The following is a 23,370-nucleotide window of genomic DNA, read 5'->3' on the forward strand; positions in this document are numbered from 1 at the left end:
ATATAAGGATGCATAAGGCTTGACCTCATTTCCAACATTGTATTGACGATTTATCCCTATGGGTCGTTTTGAGTAATTAACACAGAGTTGTTACTGGCATGTCATAAGGCCCTTTAAAAAAATTCAACTGTTAAAACACAATGGTTGACATTTTCCTTATTCAATTGTAATTCACTTTCAGAAATAGCAGGCTCATAAGGCTAACAAGGATGGCATGTGGCCTGCATGATAACCAAACAGCCTTTGTTACCCAATTAATCTTATATGCTTATTAGGTTCAAGGTCTTTCAAAGTATAACAAATTACCAAATCTTAGTGTAAAATTATTTGTGAAAGACAGACAGGTACGCAGGGGCGTAGCTATTAATCTTCCATCGTTTGCGTAATATTTAATTTTAATGTAAAAAAACACTCATTTGGGGGCCCCCCTCAAGTGGGGGGCCGGTGGGATTTTCGAATCCTCCCCCCACCCTAGCTACGCCACTGCAGGTATTTTGGTAAACTAGTTGATCCTGGTGACCTGTAGAGATGGACCAGTGTTGACGGTCTGACTAGTGACCTCTGTAGAGTTGTTGATTTTTTGAGTGTCCGGTTGGTCATGTTTAAATGAGATATGTGTTATGAACATGTAGACCTAGGATCTATATACAAGCTTATAGTTTTAATAATAACCTTAGTTGGTGTACGATGCTTTTAAATGAGTTTTTCCATTGAGTTGCTGTGAGACACGTGAGTGAAACATCGTGTAAAAATGATTACATTATACGGGGCCCGAACTCGTTGTTGTTTTTTTTTCTTAAAATAATGTGATAGTAATACCATCGCTATTTTGATAGGGTGTTCAGCCGAGATCATTCGTAATAGAAGACCTCACCGCTGACCTGCGACGTCACACCCTGTCGGCTGTGGATATCAATAGCTCATTGCCACGTCGTACAGGCCTGTGACGTGGCAACACGCTATTGGTCTAAACTGTCCACGTGTTGCGACGTTGCATGTCAGTGATCATGCCTTCTATGACGATTGGTTCAGCTGATTAAAAAAAAACATTTGTATGTCAATACCCTCACATAACTTGAAGTTAATAACTTGGTTGTAGGTCACTTTGTTGATGTCTGACTTGATTTTCAAAAGACCGAATTGTCCTACCAAGATTCGTTTAGAATAATTTTTGATGAGACATTTTCAAGCAACGATTTCACATCTTTCTTGACATGCCAGTTTTATTCCTTTATAATCTTTGTTAACTCATCAACTTTGTTTCGCGCATTATGATCTTCGTTTGGCTCATTATGATCTTTGTTTTGTTCATTATGATCTTCGTTTGGCTCATTATGATCTTTGTTTTGGTAATTATGATCTTTGTTTTACTCATTATGATCTTTGTTTTTGGTCATTATGATCTTTGTTTTACTCATTATGATCTTTGTTTTGGTCATTATGATCTTTGTTTTACTCATTATATTTGTTTTGTTCATTATGATCTTTGTTTTGGTCATTATGATCTTTGTTTTACCCATTATGATCTTTGTTTTGCTCATTATCATCTTTGTTTTGCTCATTATCATCTTTGTTTTGCTCATTATGATATTCGTTTTACTCATTATGATCTTTTTTTTTTGCTAATTATTATTTTTGTTTTGCTTATTATGATCTTTGACTTATTTCCTGGTTTTCCTTTTGAGTCATTGTGATATTTTGTTTTACTTCCTGCGTTCTTCATTGATCATCTCTTCTTTTTTCTTGATCTGATAGTGAAACATTTGTTATAGATTTATATCATGACAATTCAGTACCAGGTGACCGAGCCTCGCTCGGATGAATAATTAAGGAAGAATATATATATATATTTTGGGAATATTTTTGTAATTATGAAAAGTCCTCCTACAGTCTAGACAAACCACAACTCACGTCGTGTCGTTTTACAATGCATCTTTTGCGTAAAACTATTGGCTTGGAAGAAAGTCTTTGCAGTATAACTTCTAAAATGTTTACGATCTGACATTTAATATTCCAATTAGTATATTCATTATGGCTTTAGTTCGAAGCCTCAAGTGATGCAAAATCTTTATCGTTATAGGGTAAAACGTGCACCTTGTAACAACGTAAAATGGCGCATTTTTTCCTAAGAGACTTAAAACATCGCGTTAGTATTCCAAAGAAGCGTTATTGTTGGGCATCTCTGTTACGCCGACCACCTTTCAGCTCACTAAAAAAAAAGTGCCCTGCCCAGCGTGACTGTCGGACTATAAGAAGTTCATAACATTTCGCAAGAATATTGCTGTTTGTTGTGCGGTCTTGCCACCGTATGTCCATGATGGTGTGCAAATATCTTTGGTGAAGGCGTTAGTTGCTTTCTATAAAGTACTCATGTCTCGATCCACAAAGAGGGGTTGAGAGAATCACTGCTTAGTAGACACTGATTTTGGTAGACAAAAGCACGACTATCCCTGATTACATATCAACCTCCCTTTAAAGCAATGCGTCATTTGATACTATGCCTCCCAGATATGTGAAGTCATCTACCACGTTAAGGGATTCCTATGCGCGGTGATCTTTGGGTTGAGTAGGTTTTATTGGGTGACTTCTGGAACATGACTTACCCGAACTTTCATAAGCCTCGCACTAATCCTAGCTGTAAATTATTAAATTAAACCATTATAACTTATAATGGGGTTCCCGTGGCCCCCTTGTTTTCAATGAGCACATGGAAATCTCCTGAAACTCATCAAAATATCCTTAAAATAGACAAAATTGTCATTTTGGGGTGTCAATCAATAAGGTAAACGCCAATCGTACGCGTGATTAAAAAAAAAAACGACATCGTCAGCTTTCATTTAATGAAAATGTAAGGGTAGGGATAAGGATAATAAGTGAAAATTAAGATTTTGTATTTCGAAATCACTTTCAAATTAACTTTACGAGTTATTTTATAAAGTAACCAAATCGATAACATATTAAATATCGACCTTAAATTTTGTCAGGTTTAAGAGTTGCTAATTCAAGTTGAAGGTGGGGGGTTATAATTTGAAGGTGTAAAATATTTATAAAATCATCAGGGCTGCTTCACTAATGACGTCATCAATACTCTCGGAGCTTCGATCCACTTTCTCTCCAGTAATTTCCTCTTGAGCAGATATTTTGTACTGCTACGAACTCGACGTCTAGCTAATGTTATATAGGTAATTAGGGCTCGCTAAGGTTGGGGGGTAAAGGGTCCATCGCTCGAAGGCTCGCGTCTTATGGAGGCCCGGGTGGATTAAAAAGATTGTGTATGTATCGTTAGGGATAGGGCACAATGCTATTGCAGCTTCTTGTTTTATCTAAGGCTTCTCATCCATTAGAGCCGGCTATTATAGAATAATTTCCTCACTTTGCAAAATTTGACATCACTATGTATATACTATAAGAGAAATATTGTAATATTGTAGGGTTTATGGAGTGTATACCATCAATGATTTGTTATATGTAGAGCACTCAATAATACTAAAAATGTTTACCAAATATTTAAATATACAATATAGCCTATTCACGTGAACAAATTTGTTTCTACTGAATGAAATCAGTTATATATATATATATATATATATATTGTCTTAATACGCACGGTGAGCAACACCAATCGAAACTAGTGAGTAGTGTTTTTTAGATGTGGTTTTAAAGTAAAGGTTTTGATCAACTTTACTGATAAAAGAATACATTAAAAACGAAGAGGCGATTCTAGAGTTCATGTGTTGAATCAAGCGAATTCGTGAATGGTTCAAGTGGTAGTAGATGTTGTTTTTTAAATACATATATTGTTTAGACAACTGGTAAGGCAGTTATGTCAAGACTACAATAAGAGAACATAACTATATAGTCAATGTTAGGATAATAACGCAAAGGGTTGACAAAGATTTCCTGAATAACTTATTTAACTCCTCTACTTTTCATGATGTCTGGTGGTATCTTTTAGACTCTGTAGACTTCATTCTCAGTATAAAGTTTATTGAAGTTGCCGGATCCTTAGTTCGAGGTGGTACCTTTTTTAACATTTTATTGCAAGAATACAAGGAACGCGAAAATGTTAAAACTTCTCATAACTAGTGGGACCTACTTCCATAGGAACAAACGGAAATGACATGTCGTGACCCACTTTCAAAAAATCAAACGGAAATGACATGTCGTGACCCACTTCCAAAAAACAACAACCGTAAATGACAGTCTTTAGAAACCAACCGAAATTGCATGTGAGCAACCTCCATAAAACAAATGAAAATGACGTGATCAAAATTCTAGTCATAAAATTAACTATGCTCTTTACAGAAATAAACCTAAACTAATTTTTTTCTAATAGGGGAAGGGGAGAAAGATGTTCATGCTAAAACATACAAGTAGCTGTACACTCTTAAAATGCACATTTTTTTGCGTAGGACTTATGAGGTTTCAACCTCGTTTGTAGCATTACGTTTCTTTTAAGGAACAATATCCACATCAGAGAGCGATCTAACATTCAAAACTTCATTGACATATCTCAGATAACCAACCACTTTTTGTGCTATAATCATTTCAATTACTTTGTACTTTCTCCCAAAATTTATTTCTCATGCTTCGTATTTTTCTTTTAATAATTTCTTTTCGGTATTCACCTTTGTTTTATATCATTGTAATTTTTCTTTAGTTTAATATTCATGCTTTAAGAATTTTTTTAAAAAATATATATGTTTGTTTTTGTTTGTATTAAACTTACAATGAAAATCTTACCTAGTAACAATGTTTACAAAAGATGTCACCTGCGAAATGCCATACCGATGTTATATGTTCCTCTGTGTATCCAAGCATCAATTCCATGTACAGACGTATCCACATCCCCATGTATTTTCTGACCATGTCCGGTATGTTTGAAAACGTGTTTTATATTTAAAAAAACAATCTCTCCGAGTGTCAACTACAAAAGAGTTTACTTTTCCAAATGTTATTCCCCCCTTCCCATTTACGTACACAGAAATGTTCACTTCTCATGCTTTGTATGACTCTACTACCACAATGATTCTGTTTTTGTCCATGTCTGTACAGTAGGAGCCTGATGAAATGTTTTATGATTTTAAATAAAATACAAATAAATATTTTCAATAAATATTAAGCCATTTCTGAAATGTCTTGCTTTGATTTATTACTTGTTGTTGTGGACGGCCGTTGACTTGTAGCAATAAAAACTTGAAATAACTCGAAAAACCTCTTTTTGGTGAGCAAAACTAAATAGAACTTTGATTACAAAATAAACAAATTCAGGTTTACATGAAATCAGTGTAGTAAACTTTAGTAATGATATAATGGTATCTTTAACAAAATCTAACTCATTACAATACAGCAATAGCACCTCTCCCGTTCTGGAGTCGTCTGTCCTTTCTAAGACCACTGATGACAATGTTGCCATCTTGTATCATTCAGAACCAATCGCTAACGTCTTCCTACCATAACCATAGAAACAGACAAACACACACATACACACACTCCACAATACATGTGCAATTTACTAGGAATGCTCACTGCACCGTTGGTGTATGCATTATCTGTCTCATGAGTAGTGCCTTATGTGTTTATAGTATAGGCTAGACGTACTATAGCGATTCTGGAAGAGGTGGTTGAGTAGTAAAGCACTTGTCCGAGGGCCTCTGGTTCAAATCTCGCTGAAGACTGGGAATTTAAGAACGCTTCGAGTCCAGCCAACTCTAATGGGTAATGGCATTAATAAGGGAAAGAAAAAGACTGTTAGTAGTTGTGCTGACCACATGACACGCTCGTTAACCGTCGGCCATGGAAACAGATTACCCTTACATCGTCTGCCCCATAAATTGCAAGGCCTGAAAGGAGTAGTCTACTTATTTTACCTTATTACAATTCACTTTTAGATCACTTCCAATGATCACTTAGTGAGATGCTGAAATTTTCGAGTCCCCAGACACTGCCTACAGTACAGTAAACAAATTGTTCATCAATTTGTTTCTATTTATTTTATATGTTACGAATCTCACTATCCAGGCTCTCTGCAAACTGCACCATACACCGCCAACTTAAAGAACTTGACAACTCAGGGCTCCAAAGTAACGTAACACTTTAATAGTTGAATAAATAACAGCCAATACTGTACAGTTGGCAACACGTACACTGTACAAATATCTCTCCGATAACACCGTACCTCCGTATCAACTCTTGCACTGGCCTCTCCGTCTCGTTCCGGGCGTGCACTGGGTTCAACAGTTCAGGACTGACTTCACACACTAGGCTCGTTGTGTCGGACTCGATCAGAACCACACCGCTGAACTGTGCTGTAGTCGACCGTGTTCTGAACTCTTGTCGTGAACCTCCTTTCTGAACCTTGCTGTATTGAGCCCCTTTTCTCGACCGTCTTGACTGCGACACCTCCTCTCTTATATAGGGTCCCTACTGGCCTTCTCGAACCGGACAGAACGCCGCTCGACGTTTTCTAGGTGGTCAGATGACTACAATTCTCGTGACGCTCCTGAGCTCTGTTCACGACGGCGATCCTTCCCGAACCGTCCTGTTGATACTCGACTCGGCTGACCGTCGTAGCTCGTCACGGTTGACCGCTCGTCTAGCGCTGGCCTGGGGCGATTTGCGTCGGTTGACTACACACGTACCACTACCCCCATCTGTGCCACCACCAGGTTTATAACAATATATATAAATTTCTAGAAGTCGTAAAAGTTGTTAAAGTATTAATTAATTGTCAAGGCACTATTAAGTGTCAGAAATTATAACTGCAATGGGTGCAATGACACCATATAAGTCTAGAAGGTAGTAGCTAGGCCTTACGCTATCAATGTCTTTTTTAAATTAAGGCTGACATGTCATTCATGATGACTAGATTTGTTTTGGTACTCAATCTTGGGGTAAGGGCCGGCTATCATATTTTCAATCAGGGTCAAGGAGTACCTTTTTACGTCACTGGGAGTATACAGTGTACTGAAAGCTAGTGCAAAAGAAAAATTAAGGTATCTACAAACTCAAGTACTGTATTAGATTAGAGGTTCTCAAACTTTTTTCCGTTTAGGGACCCATTTACAAGCCATAAAATATTAGCAGAACCCCGTTGCAGTCTGTCTGCCCGTATTCTATATTTCTAAAGCCACTAATATAATCAAACTCTCCGCAACCGTATGGCTGGGTGCTACTAGCAATGACATAATACAGGAAAACATTAAGACCTTTTTCATTCACTGTTGTTGGCTTAGTAATAATTTTCTGCTGATTCTAACGATGTGTGTTTTCATTCTTTTTGATTGGATACAAGATGACACTTTAGTAACTTTCAAACTTTTGCTCCATAACACATTCAAACATATTGTGACTGAACACTGTTGCCTTTGTACCGTATAAAGCCGAATGGTAAATATCTAAGAGCCAATTAATTTTCTCTCTTACCACATCATGCCTCAGTTCATTGCCGCTATTTCCACTACATTCTTAATCTTCTTCAGAGGTTTGCTTACGCTTCTTAATATTTATCCATAATCTATAACAGTTAGAATTGTTAGATGGACCTGCAAAAAACAATTAACAAACACGAATTACTGCTGTTTAAGTTAATAATACCATTAAAAATCAGACTGCTGTTGGTGTGTCATTAAGTTTGAAGGTCGTCGGTTGGAAAATATCAAATGTTTGAATGGCGTGATAAAGCAGAGAAATTGAAAGACTAACGTTGATTGGCTTGAAAAGTAGACAAATTGAAATAAAGACATTTATTAGTTTATGAAAATAATAAATTTGATTTTCATGCGCAAAATAAATTTCTATCATAAGACTGTTAACAATTATGGATGTTTTGCCAAGCTGAGTAAAAAATGACGTAGGTTTTAATAGACATATTAAGCAATAAAGAAGGGCAAGCTGGTTATTATTTAAAGTATACAATTGGATAAACTGTCTTTAAGCGAAAAACTTAATTGAATTGGATGCAATTTTCATCTTTCTGCGGACCCCTTACGGTCATCTCGCGAACCCCTGGAGATACGTGGATCACAATTTGAGAACCACTGTATTAGATTACAGACCACATAAGAAATATACATAGGTCTGTGAGATTTTATAGATTCCAAGGGAGAGTACTCTAATATTATTTTTAAGTTTCTTTCAATTTTAAAGTAGTATCCCCTAGATTCAGGGAGGGCAAAGGTTGATAACAAATATTTTTTTTGTATCTTTGAATTTGATACTAGAGTCTAGATCTATATTACTGATCTTGACTCTAGAATATTCTAGATCTTGAGCAGTATTAGCCTAAATTCTAGATAATAAGTTCTCTCTCCATTGTTGTTGAAAATTAAAATTTGTACGTAGATCTATATTTAGGACTAGGTCTAGGTAGTTCAAGTTTTAGTCTACATTGTGACAATGATTGATTGTGACTTGTCTACATCTAACTAATCCAAGTCTAAATAATAGTATAATAGATCTATATTAATCTATAAGATTTAAATGAATAATGACAATAATGATTTAAAATTGATTTTAATTTATAATTTTATTTTATGATTATTATTAATATTATTAAATAAATATAATAAATTAAATCTATATTATTTTTACATTTTTCTATTAGTCTAGAGTAGATATATTTAATATTAAATTTTAAATACTATAAAAAGTATAATTTATGTCAATTAAGTATAAATAGTACTAGATTGTAGATTAATTTAATGTAGATCCAGTGGAGTAGCTAGCAATGTGCTGGTGGTGCGGGCCACATGGGGCATCAAGTGGGGGGGGGGGCAACAAACTGAGGAAAAACTCTCTCATTAAAACTACACATTGTAATTACATAAATAAAAAGAAAAACATTTGTTTGTTTTGGTAATTTGTTAAGTCCAATATTATTTCTTAAATTAAATAAATGTAAGCTGTAGACTGTAGACCAGCTTGAATCAAATGTTACCAGATTTATATAAATCGCTGAAGGAAATACACTTTTATATATTTCTTTTTTAAAGTGTTACATGTTCAACTGGTTATGGACAAGTGTATAATGGTGTTTTTCTCAATTACCAATTAGTAATGGCCCAATCTCTTTTGTGGACCAGTGGGGGGAGGGGGTATCTCGGAGAAGATTTTTCAACCGCTCAGTAAACACAACCCTGCTTGAGTCGGGATTTAAACTCAAGCCTCCTTGTAAGGTGGCGGAGCCGTAACCAAGCGGTTTTAGCCTCTCAGCTACACATTACTTGCTTGGAGGGAACTTGAAGTTTGTCTAATAATGACAGCAGGTTCAAGATTTAAATAAGCCTAAGGGATAATGTGCAGAGATTATCTGGAGAGAATCTTGGACATCATGCATTTTCTCCTAAAGCAGAATCTGGCACTCCGTTGGCATCACGAACGAGTTGAAGAAGAATTGGCAGTACAAAATCAAAGAAATATCCTGAAGTAAAATTACTATCCAAGTACGATCCATTCCAGAAAAACCGAAGACGTACATGTCCCAACAATAAAAAAAATGAATAAAAAAAATCACACAGAAAGTTTAAAGCAAATATTTCTCGATTATTTTTCACAGTACACCTAAAATCTGGATCAAAATTTTATGGCACATTGTCATGCAGAGCCTCAAAGGCATATTGGCCACAAGAAAAAATTGCCAGGTGAAAAAAAGATGAAGATAGAATTTATATCAACGCAAAGAAGGAGCTACTGATGGAAATACTTTCCTTGGACCGTATTGTTCATGAAATAATAACCCCATAAGAACGTCATGATATGGCTGATAAATATGATATTTAGTCACCATTATTGAATCCTCACATGGAAATTAATTTAGATGGTTCTCCCAGCGAAATAGAGAAAAACGAATTTTGTCTGGGAGTTTCAGGTAATTCTCGCAGTTTCTCCAGAAGTCTCAGAACCTCCAAAACAAGAATCTATTAAGCTTATATTTAGAGTATTTTTTTAAATATATGTCAGTCCCCGAATATTGCTTTTTTGATTCACATTGTTTTTCACTATTTTGGTAAGTCACAGTAAGTTTGATTACAAGCAAGTGAAGTTTTTTCAACCTACTTTGATGAGAAAAAATACTTACAATCAACGATAACGAATTTATGACTCACTAATTTTGCAATTTTATCTATTGAACAAGACAGTGGAAAAAAACTAATTTTGATTAAAGTATCGATAGTTTGCCCGCGAGAAAGCACGTGATATCCACTATTACCTTTTTTTTTTGTAAAATCGATTTTTTGCGAAATAGTAATTCTTAGATAATTAATATACTTTTTTTCGAAATTAGAAACTTTTCACTGTTTTAAACTTTTTTTTTTTTGGAGGGCATCATGAGGAACTGCCGCACAGGGCATCAAATACCCTAGCTACACCACTGTGTAGATCTATCGCTTTTATTAACTTTTAATTATATAACTTAATAACTAGAGATCTTGATCTTCTAATTCTATAGAAAAGTGATGCCCAAACTAGTGTGACCTCTGGGCCATTTTAATTTCCGACAATCATGCCCCGGGCCACATCAATGGTCAATGAAAAGATACAAATGCTTAATGAAATTGAATAAAAATACTTTTATTAGAAACCTGTGGATCTATTATTAAAATTAATTAATGGAATATTTGAAATTTATCTTTTTTTTCATTCGTCAGAAAATTTATTTTTCTCTACTTCTCTAAAATATGAGCAACATTGTAGCTCTAGCTTCACCACTGACTCATTTTCTTGTGTCTCTTTTTGGTGTTTTTTTTTATATTGTCAAATATTTTCATCAATCCTGCCATCTCTAGAAGTACTTGAACCAATCTTTTATTCACGTGTCAAACCAAGAATACCGTCATGGTTTTTTCATGACGCATTTTATAGTGTAGCTGCAACTTCCGTCTTGGCTGTAGGCGGAACATAAAACAGGACTATGTAAATAACACCAAAGTCTCGTGGCAAATAAAAAGGTCTCAATGAGAGCGCCAGTAGTTCTAGATCCGGACAGCACATTCTCTATTTAACCGTGTAGTTGGTACAGTATTTGAGGTTGATGTACACACAGTATTCATCTTTCTGTTCAAACCCTATATATGGTCATCCAAGGGTCCGCTGAGAACAGTTTGAGAACCACTGATCTAGATGACTATATCATGATCTATCATAAGGTCTAGATCATATATATGGTTTTAAAACCTAGGCCAGCAGTTAGTCTGGATCTCTTGTAAAAATCATTTTTCATTCAATGATAGGATTAGATCTTTTATAATGTAGGGTAAGGAGACCTAAAGGTTATTTATTAATACAGCTTCAATGAGCTTGCTGCTGGAATAGAAATCTTGTGTTTAATGCATGCCGTCTGTTGGAGCTGTTTCTTAAGAACACTATATTTGCATTTCTTTCATTATATATAACCTTATCTTAAAGCTGAGCATGACTTCGGTCATCTAGGGCAGTGTTTCCCAAACTTTTTCCTTAGTGGACACTTCACACATTCTGACTATATAGCAGAACACTTCGCTTATTTTTTATAGAGATTAATGCACATGGTTGCCTACTTGTTAATTATTCCATTTATTTCCAGTAGTTAGTGGAACACATAATCAGGCCTCATGGTCCATTGTGCTCTGCGAAACACAGTTTGGGAAACACTGCTCTAGGCTATTCTCGTTCAGTTTATTTATTGTTAGTTGCTCAATTTCGTTTCAGCTTTGATATTTCACAGCTTCACAGATCAGTCTTCTAGGGGATGGAGCCAAAACGAGTTGCTGTTATAGGAGCTGGAGCCAGTGGCCTGGTAGCTATCAAAGCCTGCCTGGATGAAGGACTTGTTCCAGTGTGTTTTGAGAGAACAGAGCACATTGGGGGACTGTGGAGGTATACAGACAAACCAGTGGATGGCCAAGCTTGTGTCATGAAGTCAACAGTCATTAACACAAGTAAAGAAATCATGGCATACAGTGATTTCCCCATACCTGCTGAATTCCCCATTTTCATGCACAATTCACATGTAAGCTGCATTAATTACTTAGAGCCTAGATTAATTTACCATTGAACTAACTAACCCAGGGCCGGATCTAAGGAAGGGCAGGAGGGGTTTCAGCCTTGGAGGATCCAGAAGAAAGGGTTTCTACAAAAGAGTTTAAAATATATCAAAATTTTGACGAGTCAGAAACTTTAAAAGGTTTTTTTTTTTACTTTTCTTGTTTCGCATTTTTATGGTTGGCAGAAATGTCGTGATTAAGAAGTGTATGCTTATAGCATGCTCGGAATATGTAAGTACAGCTCAGAATTTATGACGTTGCATCTACCAAGAGCCTTACCCCACTCAAATATATTTTCATTCATAAGGGGAAATTTATTAAAACTTTAAAAAAAAATATAAGGGCCTCCAGATACTTAAACCCTCCACTGAACTAACTACATCTGTATAGTCTTCTTCAACTGTTACAAAGTTTATTTTTTGATCTGCCTCAGAGAATAGTTCCATTTTTTTGTTTGTTAGCATGAGGAGTTCTTAGGCTCTAAATAATTAAGTCATAAAAAGTTAGTTAGTTTCTCATTTTGAATTTTAAATGGTTTCTGTTGCAGTGTTTAAGTGACATTACATTTAAATATTCATTAACTTAAGAGTACATATTTGTTGAAAACCTGAATTTCTTAATCTTAGTCTCTTTTCAATTCAAAAATTTTTTTCTATCAATTTTTAAAACATGGGGCTTTTTTTTATTATTTTACAGTAATACAAATATTAAATTAAAATTTTTGCAATTACCATAATATAAATATGTTTATTCTAAATTTCAGTTAAATTTTTTTTTTATTTTTATTTTTAGACAACCCTAATAATGATTTGTAATAATAATATTCGTATATTGTCAATGTTCATGTTAATAATAGTGTTTTTCTTGTGGCTTGTATAATTTATTTCTTTTTCACATGTTTATGTCTATTCATTCAATAGTCCACCTGTTTTAACTTAACCAGGTATATGAATACTTCAAAATGTATGCTGATAATTTTAAGCTGGCCAAACATATAAAATTCAACATTGAGGTGCTATATGTGAAGAGGTCAGAAAAGTTTGCTATCACTGGTCAGTGGGAGATCAAATATAGAGACAAGGAAACAGATGGGGTCACAACAGAAACATTTGATGGAGTTCTTGTCTGCACTGGTCACCATGCTGAAAAATATGAGCCCACATTTCCTGGACTTAGCCAGTTTCAAGGAAAGGTTTGAATGTTTTCAGATATTATTTTAGAATATATCAATAGTTGTTGTGGCATCTCTACAAGCAAGCAACTGTCTTAACTTGCCTCATGGAATATCAGATATCCATTGATAGTTCAAAGTCACCGGGATTACAGCTGAACCTTTGGTTGGTGAGCCTAGCTCATTATCACTTGACTTCCCATCTCCACATCTTATTAATATGATGTAATAATATAAAACTAAGGCTTGTCTTTGAGTCCAAAGATAAATGAGGAAAGCAGTATTACTTGTGGCTACACAGCCTCAGCTGTTACCTACATAATTTTGTCACATCCAGGCCAAGCATAACCTTTGTCTATGGTGGTCGATTAATATATATATAAAAGTAGCTTTAACTGTAACTCGTATGTTTGGCACTCGAACTGCAAACTACACCACAGACATAACTTGTTAAATGCATTTTAGAAATTTCATTTTAGTTTTCAACTTTATCATTACAAATGTAAAGATATCATTAGAGTTGAACTTAACAGCTTTTTTAATGCTAGGTGTAAAATAAGATATTAGAGAACAATGTATGTATCAAATTATTTTAGATATACTTTTATTGGTTCTTTCTTTTTTACTTATGTTTGGTTGAAAGAAGATTGCAAATGTTTGTGAAAGTACAAGTCAAAATTTTGAAACATTTTTTTGGGGGGGAATCCTACTGTAAACTTTGTTTTTATTATCTCCAGGTCATTCACACCCATGATTATAGAAAGCCAGAAGGTTTTGAAGACAAAAGAGTTTTGATAATAGGGGTAGGCAACTCTGGTGGGGATGCTGCAGTAGAACTGAGCAGGATTGCATCCCAGGTATATCAATTAACTATTATATATTATATATATTTAAGTCAAGGTACAACCTGTCAATCTATGGGGGCATATGATGGAAAGCTTATCTTTTGTCTGGTTGACAGCTAATGCAAGTCTCATGTTGCAAGCACAAGTACCACTTTTCTTTACTTCCCCAATTGAAGTCAAGAACTTATTTAAGTTATATGGGTCTCAGGGGCATCTTTGAAATTCCAAAATTCAAAATCCCAGTCCACATCAGAATTTGAACCCCTTTGTTTGGAAGCCAATCTCTTAACCACTCAGCCAACATGCCCCACATGAAAAATACTTGTAAAAATGGTGATAAATATAAATGAAATATTTTGTTACTGCATTGGAAATGGAGTCTAATGTTTGAAATTGCTGGTTTGAACAGTTAGGTCCTAATTTGTATTAATATATATGCCCAAGCTCTTAATTGCTAATAGCATCCTTGGGAATATTGAATTTAAAGAAATTGATTGTTAAGGAAGGATTGGATATTATGTAATGACTGGGTGGGGGGGATAACTATTTGTTACAAGGGGGAGTTGACTTAAAGATTTTTTATGTAACAAAAAATATATTCAAATGAAATAACAGGTATAGTGGTGCCTTGACTTTCGCTGAAGGCTATCCTACAGGCTTTAAAAAATTATTAATTAAAAAATTATTAATCAAAAAGACACCACAAGATTTTTTAGGGTTGCCCGATATATATGTACAGTATTGGAAAAAAAAATGAATAAGTTTATAAATTTTTTTCAAAGTTTCTACTGCTCATCAAATATTCCATATCCTGCAGGGTATGATAAATTTTGCATAAGTTTGAAATAAAGGTTAAATCACGAATCTGTAAGTAATACAACACATATTTTGCATCAGGTACTTTTCTAAAATCACACAAACAAAACTTGCATGACATCTGCTCACATTCTAATCTAAGACAGAAGTGATTGATTACAAAGTGATGAAATGAAGTCTTTGTTTCTGATTGCGATGAGGTGGAATGGATAGACACGAGTAAAATTTGTGATGATCATCTTGAAAATTTAGTTCCTAGCGCAGAAAAAAGTTTAAAATTTACTTCTGCTTCCTCAGGTATTCCTTAGCACACGACGAGGTACTTGGATACTTAACAGGATCAGTGACAGAGGTTACCCCCTTGATATGGTTACCTTCAATCGACCTATGAACTGTATAATTGGGCTACTACCGAGTGTGTTTAACAAGTTGATCAAGAAAAAAGTCAATGACAAAATCGACCATGATGTCTATGGGTATGGAATATTGTTCTTACATACACTGAAATATAATATCTGCTTAGAAGAGTGCATCTCAAATGCAGGCCTATTGGCTCGTATCTTTATACATAACAGTTGTTATTTCACACTTTAAGGTTTCAAGCTCACATACTCATTGTCTTACACATATTCATAGCTGACTTAACTCTTTCTTTCCTAATTGACGATACCATCGTTGATTTGACCTTATTAAATTAAATTCATGTTTAATGTTATAAATTTTATTTTTGTGTTATATAAGAAGAGCATGCTTTCCCTTTTAATTCTATTCCAAATAAAACATTTTCAATAACAAACAACAAAGCTATTCATGCTTAATCATAACAGGTTAGTGAAATAGTAATGAGCAAAAATGAAGAATCCCGTCGAAACATGGACAAATAATTACGGAGAGAAAGAGTTAATAAAAAATAATAATACAGCTTTCCTTCGAGACTGAAGTTTGTTTGTTCAATGTTTTACATGTTTCGGATGTTCCTTCAGAGTTGAAGATAATTACTTCCTAGTCCAAACCTCCTGCAGGACGACGGGGGATGGAAGTGGGCAGGGTTTGAACCCTGGACCATCGATAAATCTGAACGACAGTCCAGCGTGCAAACCGCACGACCAGGCAGCCATCCTGTTTAATGTTTAATGAGGAGTGCATTTTTCACATGGCTAAGCAGTCCCATCTGAGACCTACATATCTTGCCACATCCGGCTGTGGTTGATTTTTTAGGTTGTCTTTTCACCATCTATGCCTTTCATCCTCTGTGGAATTTCTTTTGGTCTCATTTCTGTATCCTGTGGTATTTGTCAAAAATCTCCAGCTGTCTTGTTCGGAATATGGTTTTAAGTTTTACATAGCTTACACACTTAATATATAAATGAGAGTTATGATTCCACAGCTTGAACATTATGACTGAAGTTTATATAGTATATATTATGGACAGCAGCTTCAGCTTACACATTCGGCCATAAATTATAAGTTTACAGTTACAAAATTATGGTTTGCAGCTTACAGTTATTAGAGTTTCGCCATTTAATATAATGTAGGTTCATTGACTCTAACACCATCTTTAGCTTACACATTTGGCTATAGACTTACAATGTATATTTATTTTATAGTTTTAGGCTGTTAGTTTGTTTTACAGATGAATATTTTAAGCTTCCTATTGAAGGTTCCTCTTTTAGATTAAGAATGTATTGGTTTGACTGCTAACACTTTGATATTATTTTCTTAGCCTGACTCCTGAACATGGTGTGTTCCAGCAACATCCTATGGTCAATGATGACCTGCCCAACAGAATCATTTGTGGCTCTGTCAAGATTAAAACTGATGTGAAACGTTTCACTAGCACTGGTGTGGAGTTTATGGATGGAACATTTGAAGATAATATTGATATAGTATTATTGGCAACTGGATATGTATTTGGATTTCCTTTCATAGATAAAGAAGTAAGTTAAGCATACATGGAAACAAATTGTATCACTACAATTTGATCTTCAACATTTCACTGAGAATTTCTTTACAGGAAATATGGGGCTATTTGTTTAATGCATGACTAGATCAACGGAGGCGCAGTGGCTGAGCGGTAAAGCGCTTGGCTACTGAACCGGGGTTCAGGGTTCAAATCCTGGTGAAGACTGGGATTTTTAGTTTCAGTATTTTTGGGCTACTTTGAGCCCACCCAGCTCTCATGGGTACCTGACATTAGTTGGGGAAAAATAAAGGCAGTTGGTCGTTGTGCTGGCCACATGACACCCACAGAATCAGATGACCTTTGCATCATCTGCCCTATAGACCACAAGGTCTGAAAGGGGAACTTTACTTTACTTTACTAGATCAACACAAATATTACTAAATATTTTATAATTTGTAATAAAAAAAATTTTTTCAGATCATTGATGTGAAAGAGAACAGAGTTCAGCTCTATAAGTACATGTACCCCCCAGACTTAGAGAAAAACACTCTAGCAGTTATTGGATGCTTCCAACCACTTGGTGCTATCATGCCTATAGCTGAAATGCAGTGCAGGCTAGCCACTAGAGTCATTAAGGTGATCATTTACCTTTGATATTCTTCTTTTTAGAAAGTTAATTCTCCCCCTCCCCCCTCCCAAAAAAAAAATAAAAAAATTTGACATTTGCTTAAGTACAACAGTTTGACCTTATTTAATATATTGCCCTAGCTTAATATACTGATATTTCAGAACATCCATTAATCTTACATGATTGCCACATTGGGTTACAGCATTAGCAGTGTTTACCAAACTTTTTCTCTTATGGAACACTTCCCACATTCTAAGTATTCACCTGCACACTTTGCTTATTTTTTAAAGAGATTAATTCATGCAGTGGTATACTAGTTTATTATTCCAGTAGTTAGTGGAACCCAGGGTTCGTAGCCACCTTGAAAACCTGGAAAACACCTTGAATTTCATATTAAATTCAAGGCCTTGAAAAAGCCTTGAATTTCGTAAAAAACGGTGAAAAAACCTTGAATTTTAAAACTGGACCTTGAGTTTTTTCCCTCCCGATACCTGGTGTTTATTTTCGTTTTTTTCCCGGTTACATTGAGCTGACCAGTGACGACGCGTCTACACCGCCTTTCACACACTTGTGAAGCGCGACCTCGTGATTGAAAACGACCTTGGCTCAAGCTAAGCATTTCACTTAGCACTATTTTCCTTTCACTGTTACCACTGAAGACGCGCTAGATCTAGTCTGTAGTGACATGTCTATAACTAGAGCAATTAGCAGCCTAATGTGAAGGCTACACCCCTCCGGGCCCTCCGTCGCCGAAAATCTTCTTGTTGTAACAGTAAGAGTGACTTCGCGTGGAAAGTCTGTATATCATCTTATCTTTGTGTCTTTCTGAGTATTTTATTAGATTTTGTATTTGGAGATTATGATTCAGTGTTTAAGTATAATTGCTACCGGTACTTTACTTTTGAGTCTTCTCACGATCCATCCTTCTCATCTAGCTAGAAATAGTATCTAGATTTCGATCTAAGTTAGATCTAGTGAAGATAATTCGCGCTTAACCTGAAAACTCCGTGAATTTTAGTTAATTTAAGGATCTAGATACAGGTACATCTAATGTCTAGATTGGTCTAGAAATACGCTAGATTCTAGATTTACGCTAAAACACTAGAATCTAGTTTAGATAATTCTCTTACAGCCGTTAAAAGTCCGCGAAGTTTAGTGACATTGAGTTAGAATCTATAGAGTCTAGATCTACGATAGATTCAGTGAAGATAATTCGCACACAGCCGTGAAAAGTCCGCCAATTTAGTGACTTAATTAGATCTAGACTGTAGAAGCAGTGACAGCCGTGGAAAGTCCGCGAATTTAGTGACTTAGATCTAGACTCTAGATTTACGGTAGATTCAGTGAAAATAATTCGCACACAGCCGTGAAAAGTCCGCGAATTTTAGGGACTAGATTTACGGTGATTCAGTGAAGATAATTCGAAAAAAGTCCGCGAATTTAGTGACTTAGATCTAGACTTAATTTACGCTAATCCAATAGAATATAGAGTGAAGATAATTCTCTCACAGCTGTGAAAAGTCCGCGAATTTAGTGACTTAAATTAGAGTCTAGATCTACTGTAGATTTTTAATTTAACGAAAATATTTCGCACACAGCTGTAGAAAAGCCTGTAGAGTTATTTTGGTTGTAATTTACTTAAAACAGATGGAAAGCAAGTCAACTGCTATAGTAAGAATGAAATATTATTTTTACAAATCTATGTCAATTTAAGAAAATTTTCAACTTCAGATTGCGACAGTTTTAGCTGAATTACATCTCATATTTTTTAAAAATTTATTCTTCTGTAGTGCAAGCTTGTGTGTGTTTTCTAATGTATTAAAAAGTTGCATTTAAATGCTTAGGAAACACGAGAGATGAATTCTTTTTTTTTTTTTTCTCTTTTTTTTTGGAGGTATGATTTCAACTTATCAGCATAAATTTTAATGTGGGTTTTAAAATTTAATATTTATGTATATATATATTGTTCTTTTTACATAATTATGTCATATGTATGTAAATATATACATACATATATATTGCTTGCTATGGTGCGATGCATACCTTGAAAATCTAAAACTCTACCTTGAAAACCTGGAAAATACCTGGAAAATCATTCATGAACTTGGCTATGAACCCTGGGAACCCCTACTTAGGCCTCACAGAACACTAGGTTCCCCGGAACACAGTTTGGGAAACACTGATGTATATGGTTGATATAAAATGAAAAAGTTTTATTTGCTATTTTTTTTTACCAATGAAAAAAAAAAAGGATTGAGTACCCATTTAAAGTATGCCCCACAATCCACGTTTTGTATGTTTAAATATTCTTTTTTGTCATCAGGGTGAAAGTTTCTTGCCTCCTAAACAAAGAATGTGGGAGGATATAAGAGAGAAGGAAGCCAACATGGCCAAAAGATATGTGAAATCCCAGCGACACACTATTCAAGTAGATTACCTCCCCTTCATGGATGAGTTGGCTGAGCTGGTCGGATGTAAAGTAGATAACTGTAAGCCTTTTTGCTTTGTTTTCAATGGAAGTAGAGCTTCTTCATATATGTTCATCCTTGTTGTTTTCTCTAGATTTATTTTGCGCAGGATTAATTGAAAACGCACCCAGCGCTTGCTTCTTGTCAGAATTTACCTTTCAGAATATTTCGGTGTGGGTTCATATTAGAAAAGAGTAGCTAGCAGTAATTTTTATTTATTTCAAGGGGTCAGCTGCAAAGGGTCATAACCAGGGTTGGTCCTACAGATTGCGGGGCCCTGTGTGAAACAGAATTGCGCGGGGCCTATTATGGGTTGTGATAAGGATAATAAGTGAAAATTAAGATTTTGAATTAGAAAATAAATTCGTCTTTACATTTTACTCATACTTTACAAAGTACAAAATCACTGTCAAATTAACTTAAGGAGTCATCTACAGTAGGTTGAAGTTTTCCAACAAAAAGCTGATAAACATTCAGATCTGCCTTTTAGATTCACTATCAACTAGCGAAACCAAAATATCGCTTTTTTTTTTCTTTTCTTTTTAGAGGTCGATATAGATTTAGATCTATATTTGTATGCAAGTAACTATTAAAGTAAATTTAAGAATTTGAACTTTTTGTTTTCATTAAAATTTGCCTTATTATTACATTTTTCTTAAATGAAAGCTGACAATGCCATTTTTTTTTAATTGCTAGTAGGATTTGCGTTTTCAATATTGAATGACACCCAGAAATGACAATTTTGTCTGTTTTTAAGGAGATTTGCATCAGTTTTCAGAATATTTTAATAATTTTAGATTTTCATGACTTTTTTATATATTTGACAATTTCAGGAGAATTCCAGAAACCCTTTAATAATAAGTTAAAATGGTTTATTTTAATAATTTGCAACTAGTATTCACGCAGGGCCTATGAAAGTGTGAGGCCCACTGGGGCAGCATAGGTTGCAGTGGCCTAAGACCGGCCCTGGTCATAACTGTTATCTCAGGATCATGCGCAACACTATTCTTTTGTTAATTATAATCTTTTTAGCTATCTAAAGTAGTAAAGTAGTAGTAGAATAACTCTTTGAGACCTTGTGTGATCTATGGGGGCAGATGATGTAAACGTCATCTGTTTCCATGGCTGAAGTTTAATGGGGTGTCATATTGCCAGCACAGTGACCAACCACCATTACTTTCACCCGCTAATTTCAGGTACCCTTTAAAGTCAGGTGGACTATGGAATGTCTTAAAAATCCTGAAATAAACACAAAACAATCTTCTCAGAAATTTGAACCCGAGACTCCTCGATTTGGAAGCCAACTGATTTACCACTCAGCCACCATGCTCCTGTATCAAAAATAAGTTAAAATAGTTTAATTTTTTTGAAATAAAAAATATATATGTATAAATAGTTTTATTACTTAAAAATAATAATGAAATCACATTTTTTCTTTCTTTTCAGGGGATCTTTTGAAAAAAGACCCAGTTCTTGCCTTCAAAGTGATGTTTGATACAGTCACTCCCTACACCTACAGACTCTATGGACCTGGTAAATGGCAGGGTGCCAGGAATGCCATTATGAACCAGTGGGACAGGACATTGGCCCCGCTCAAAACCAGGCCACTGCCATCCAGCAAAGGCACCTTAAGAAACAGCTACTTATTCAACTTGGCCATTGTGCTTGCTGTGTTTTTCCTGCTGAGATTTCTACTCTCATTATTCTAAAAAAATTGCTAAATTTTTTATGTAATTTTACTGTAATATAATGTGCAATGAATGTACGATTCAGTCAATGTCTTATACTATTTGTGATAACTTACAAGTACATAGTTTACAGTACAGAGAAAAAGTTTAAATCATTTGTTTATTCACTTACAATTTTTATTTTCACATTTTTTCTTATTACTGTAGATTTATTTTTAATTTTTTTTTCTGTTATTGACTTTAAAGACAGTGTCTTGTGTATTCAGAATGTTTACTAGTTTTTTCTTATACTATTTGTGATAACTTACAAGTACATAGTTTACAGTACAGAGAAAAAGTTTAAATCATTTGTTTATTCACTTACAATTTTTATTTTCACATTTTTTCTTATTACTGTAGATTTATTTTTAATTTTTTTTTCTGTTATTGACTTTAAAGACAGTGTCTTGTGTATTCAGAATGTTTACTAGTTTTTTTGTTTTTTTTAAAAGGGCATTCCATGTCATTTTATTATAACCAAATTGTTGAAGCAGTTGCCTATAATAAACTGTAGACTGTTGTTGATCTACCAATACAAATGAGAGACGCAGTCTTCACAGTTTTGGAAACCATGTTTCAGTTTTGATAATGCCAATGCCTCTTTATCTGAACTCCTTACGTTATCTGTCATATAGAATATTTGGTTCAACAGGGTTTATTTATATATTTTTACTTATATGATGTTACTTATATATATAATGTTACTAAGAGATGCTCCTACCCTAATACTGGTATGTAAATGGATTCAATTTAAAAAAGTTCTATTAGTAAGTCGTTTCTGTACTTCCTACATTTTAATATTTATATATGTCTTTAAAGTCAATAATTGGGTAAAGTTAGTTAAACAAGTATTGGATGGCTTTGGATTAGATAATGTTTTTGACAAAGCAGTCATCTCCACTCACATTAAGAAATGACCCACACTTCCCGTAATGTTCAGATTGTGTACAGAGAGTAGTATCCATCTGTAACACACTGTGCTTTAACTGTCTTTCTTAAGGCAATCCCTTCATGAGATATGTACATAATAGGTATAATAAGATGTTTAGTGACATTTGATATTTATCAATAATATAACAAAAATGTGAATAAGTATATGGGAGGTAACCGCTTTTACTTGTCCAGAGGAAAATTAGGCTAAAAATTATTTTTTTTTTAACAAACGTCTTTTCAACATTGCATAATTTGATACAGTTTTTTTAAACACATCCATAAATTGTATGCTTGGTTACATACACTCTATGCCTGGTTACATACACTGTATGCCTGGTTACATACACTGTAGGCTGAAGCCCCTAAGGTGGTGCTATAAAATACTTAAAACCATGTCCATTATGATACTAGTGTTTTTAAGAAGAAATTTGTACTTGCATATTTTTTTTTATGTCTACATTTTTAAATTTTTTTATTTAATACTTCCACTATTTTCAACATTATTTAACTCTTTCGCTACGTAATTATTTTCCACGTTCAGATAGAACTCTTCATTTTCTCATTAGGATTTTTTTTCTCCCTGTTATGATTAAGCTTGAATAACTAACTTGTTTGTTATCAGAAAATGTTTTATTTGGTCTAGAATTCTTTTTGTAGAACACAAAGTAAAGTTTACAAAATCAAACAATAATTTAATTTTATGAGGTCAAATCAATGATGGTATCGTCTGGAAAGAGTTAAGTTAAATAATACTAACTCGACTAACTTGATGGCTTGACCAGCAATCTTGCTAATTTAATGGTTTTGTCAGCATTTTAAATTTATATGATAAAATGTGATTTTATTATTATAATTT

The 23,370-nt window shown here is 34.5% G+C and overlaps 1 protein-coding gene across 3 annotated transcripts; it reads left to right on the forward strand.

Annotated features, from left to right (window-relative positions):
• The first annotated feature begins 8,135 nt into the window (after window positions 1–8,135).
• LOC106056340 (flavin-containing monooxygenase 5-like) lies at window positions 8,136–21,789 on the forward strand. Of its 3 annotated transcripts, none has more exons than XM_013213037.2 (9): window positions 8,136–8,178; window positions 11,689–11,989; window positions 12,967–13,215; window positions 13,932–14,051; window positions 15,153–15,331; window positions 16,579–16,792; window positions 17,236–17,394; window positions 19,710–19,875; window positions 21,301–21,789. In XM_013213037.2, exons 2-9 carry the CDS (start codon window positions 11,729–11,731, stop codon window positions 21,561–21,563), a joined length of 1,611 nt encoding a protein of 536 aa, XP_013068491.2. In that variant the 5' UTR covers window positions 8,136–8,178; window positions 11,689–11,728; the 3' UTR covers window positions 21,564–21,789. The 3 variants fall into 3 exon arrangements, with proteins under 3 accessions (XP_013068491.2, XP_013068490.2, XP_055897518.1); XM_013213036.2 differs by lacking the exon at window positions 8,136–8,178 and adding an exon at window positions 8,206–8,335 and having other exon boundaries at window positions 21,301–21,788; XM_056041543.1 differs by lacking the exon at window positions 8,136–8,178 and adding an exon at window positions 9,557–9,868.
• Window positions 21,790–23,370: the final 1,581 nt, after the last annotated feature.

This window comes from Biomphalaria glabrata, chromosome 9 (assembly GCF_947242115.1).
Source record: "Biomphalaria glabrata chromosome 9, xgBioGlab47.1, whole genome shotgun sequence".
Classification (NCBI taxonomy): Eukaryota; Metazoa; Mollusca; class Gastropoda; family Planorbidae; genus Biomphalaria; species Biomphalaria glabrata.

Coding starts and splice junctions, on each gene's coding strand:
- LOC106056340 (XM_013213037.2), top strand. CDS start 11,729: ATGGAGCCAAAACGAGTTGCTGTTATAGGAGCTGGAGCCAGTGGCCTG. Junction 11,990..12,966: donor TTTTCATGCACAATTCACAT/GTAAGCTGCATT, acceptor TAACTTAACCAG/GTATATGAATACTTCAAAAT. Junction 17,395..19,709: donor TAGCCACTAGAGTCATTAAG/GTGATCATTTAC, acceptor TTTTGTCATCAG/GGTGAAAGTTTCTTGCCTCC.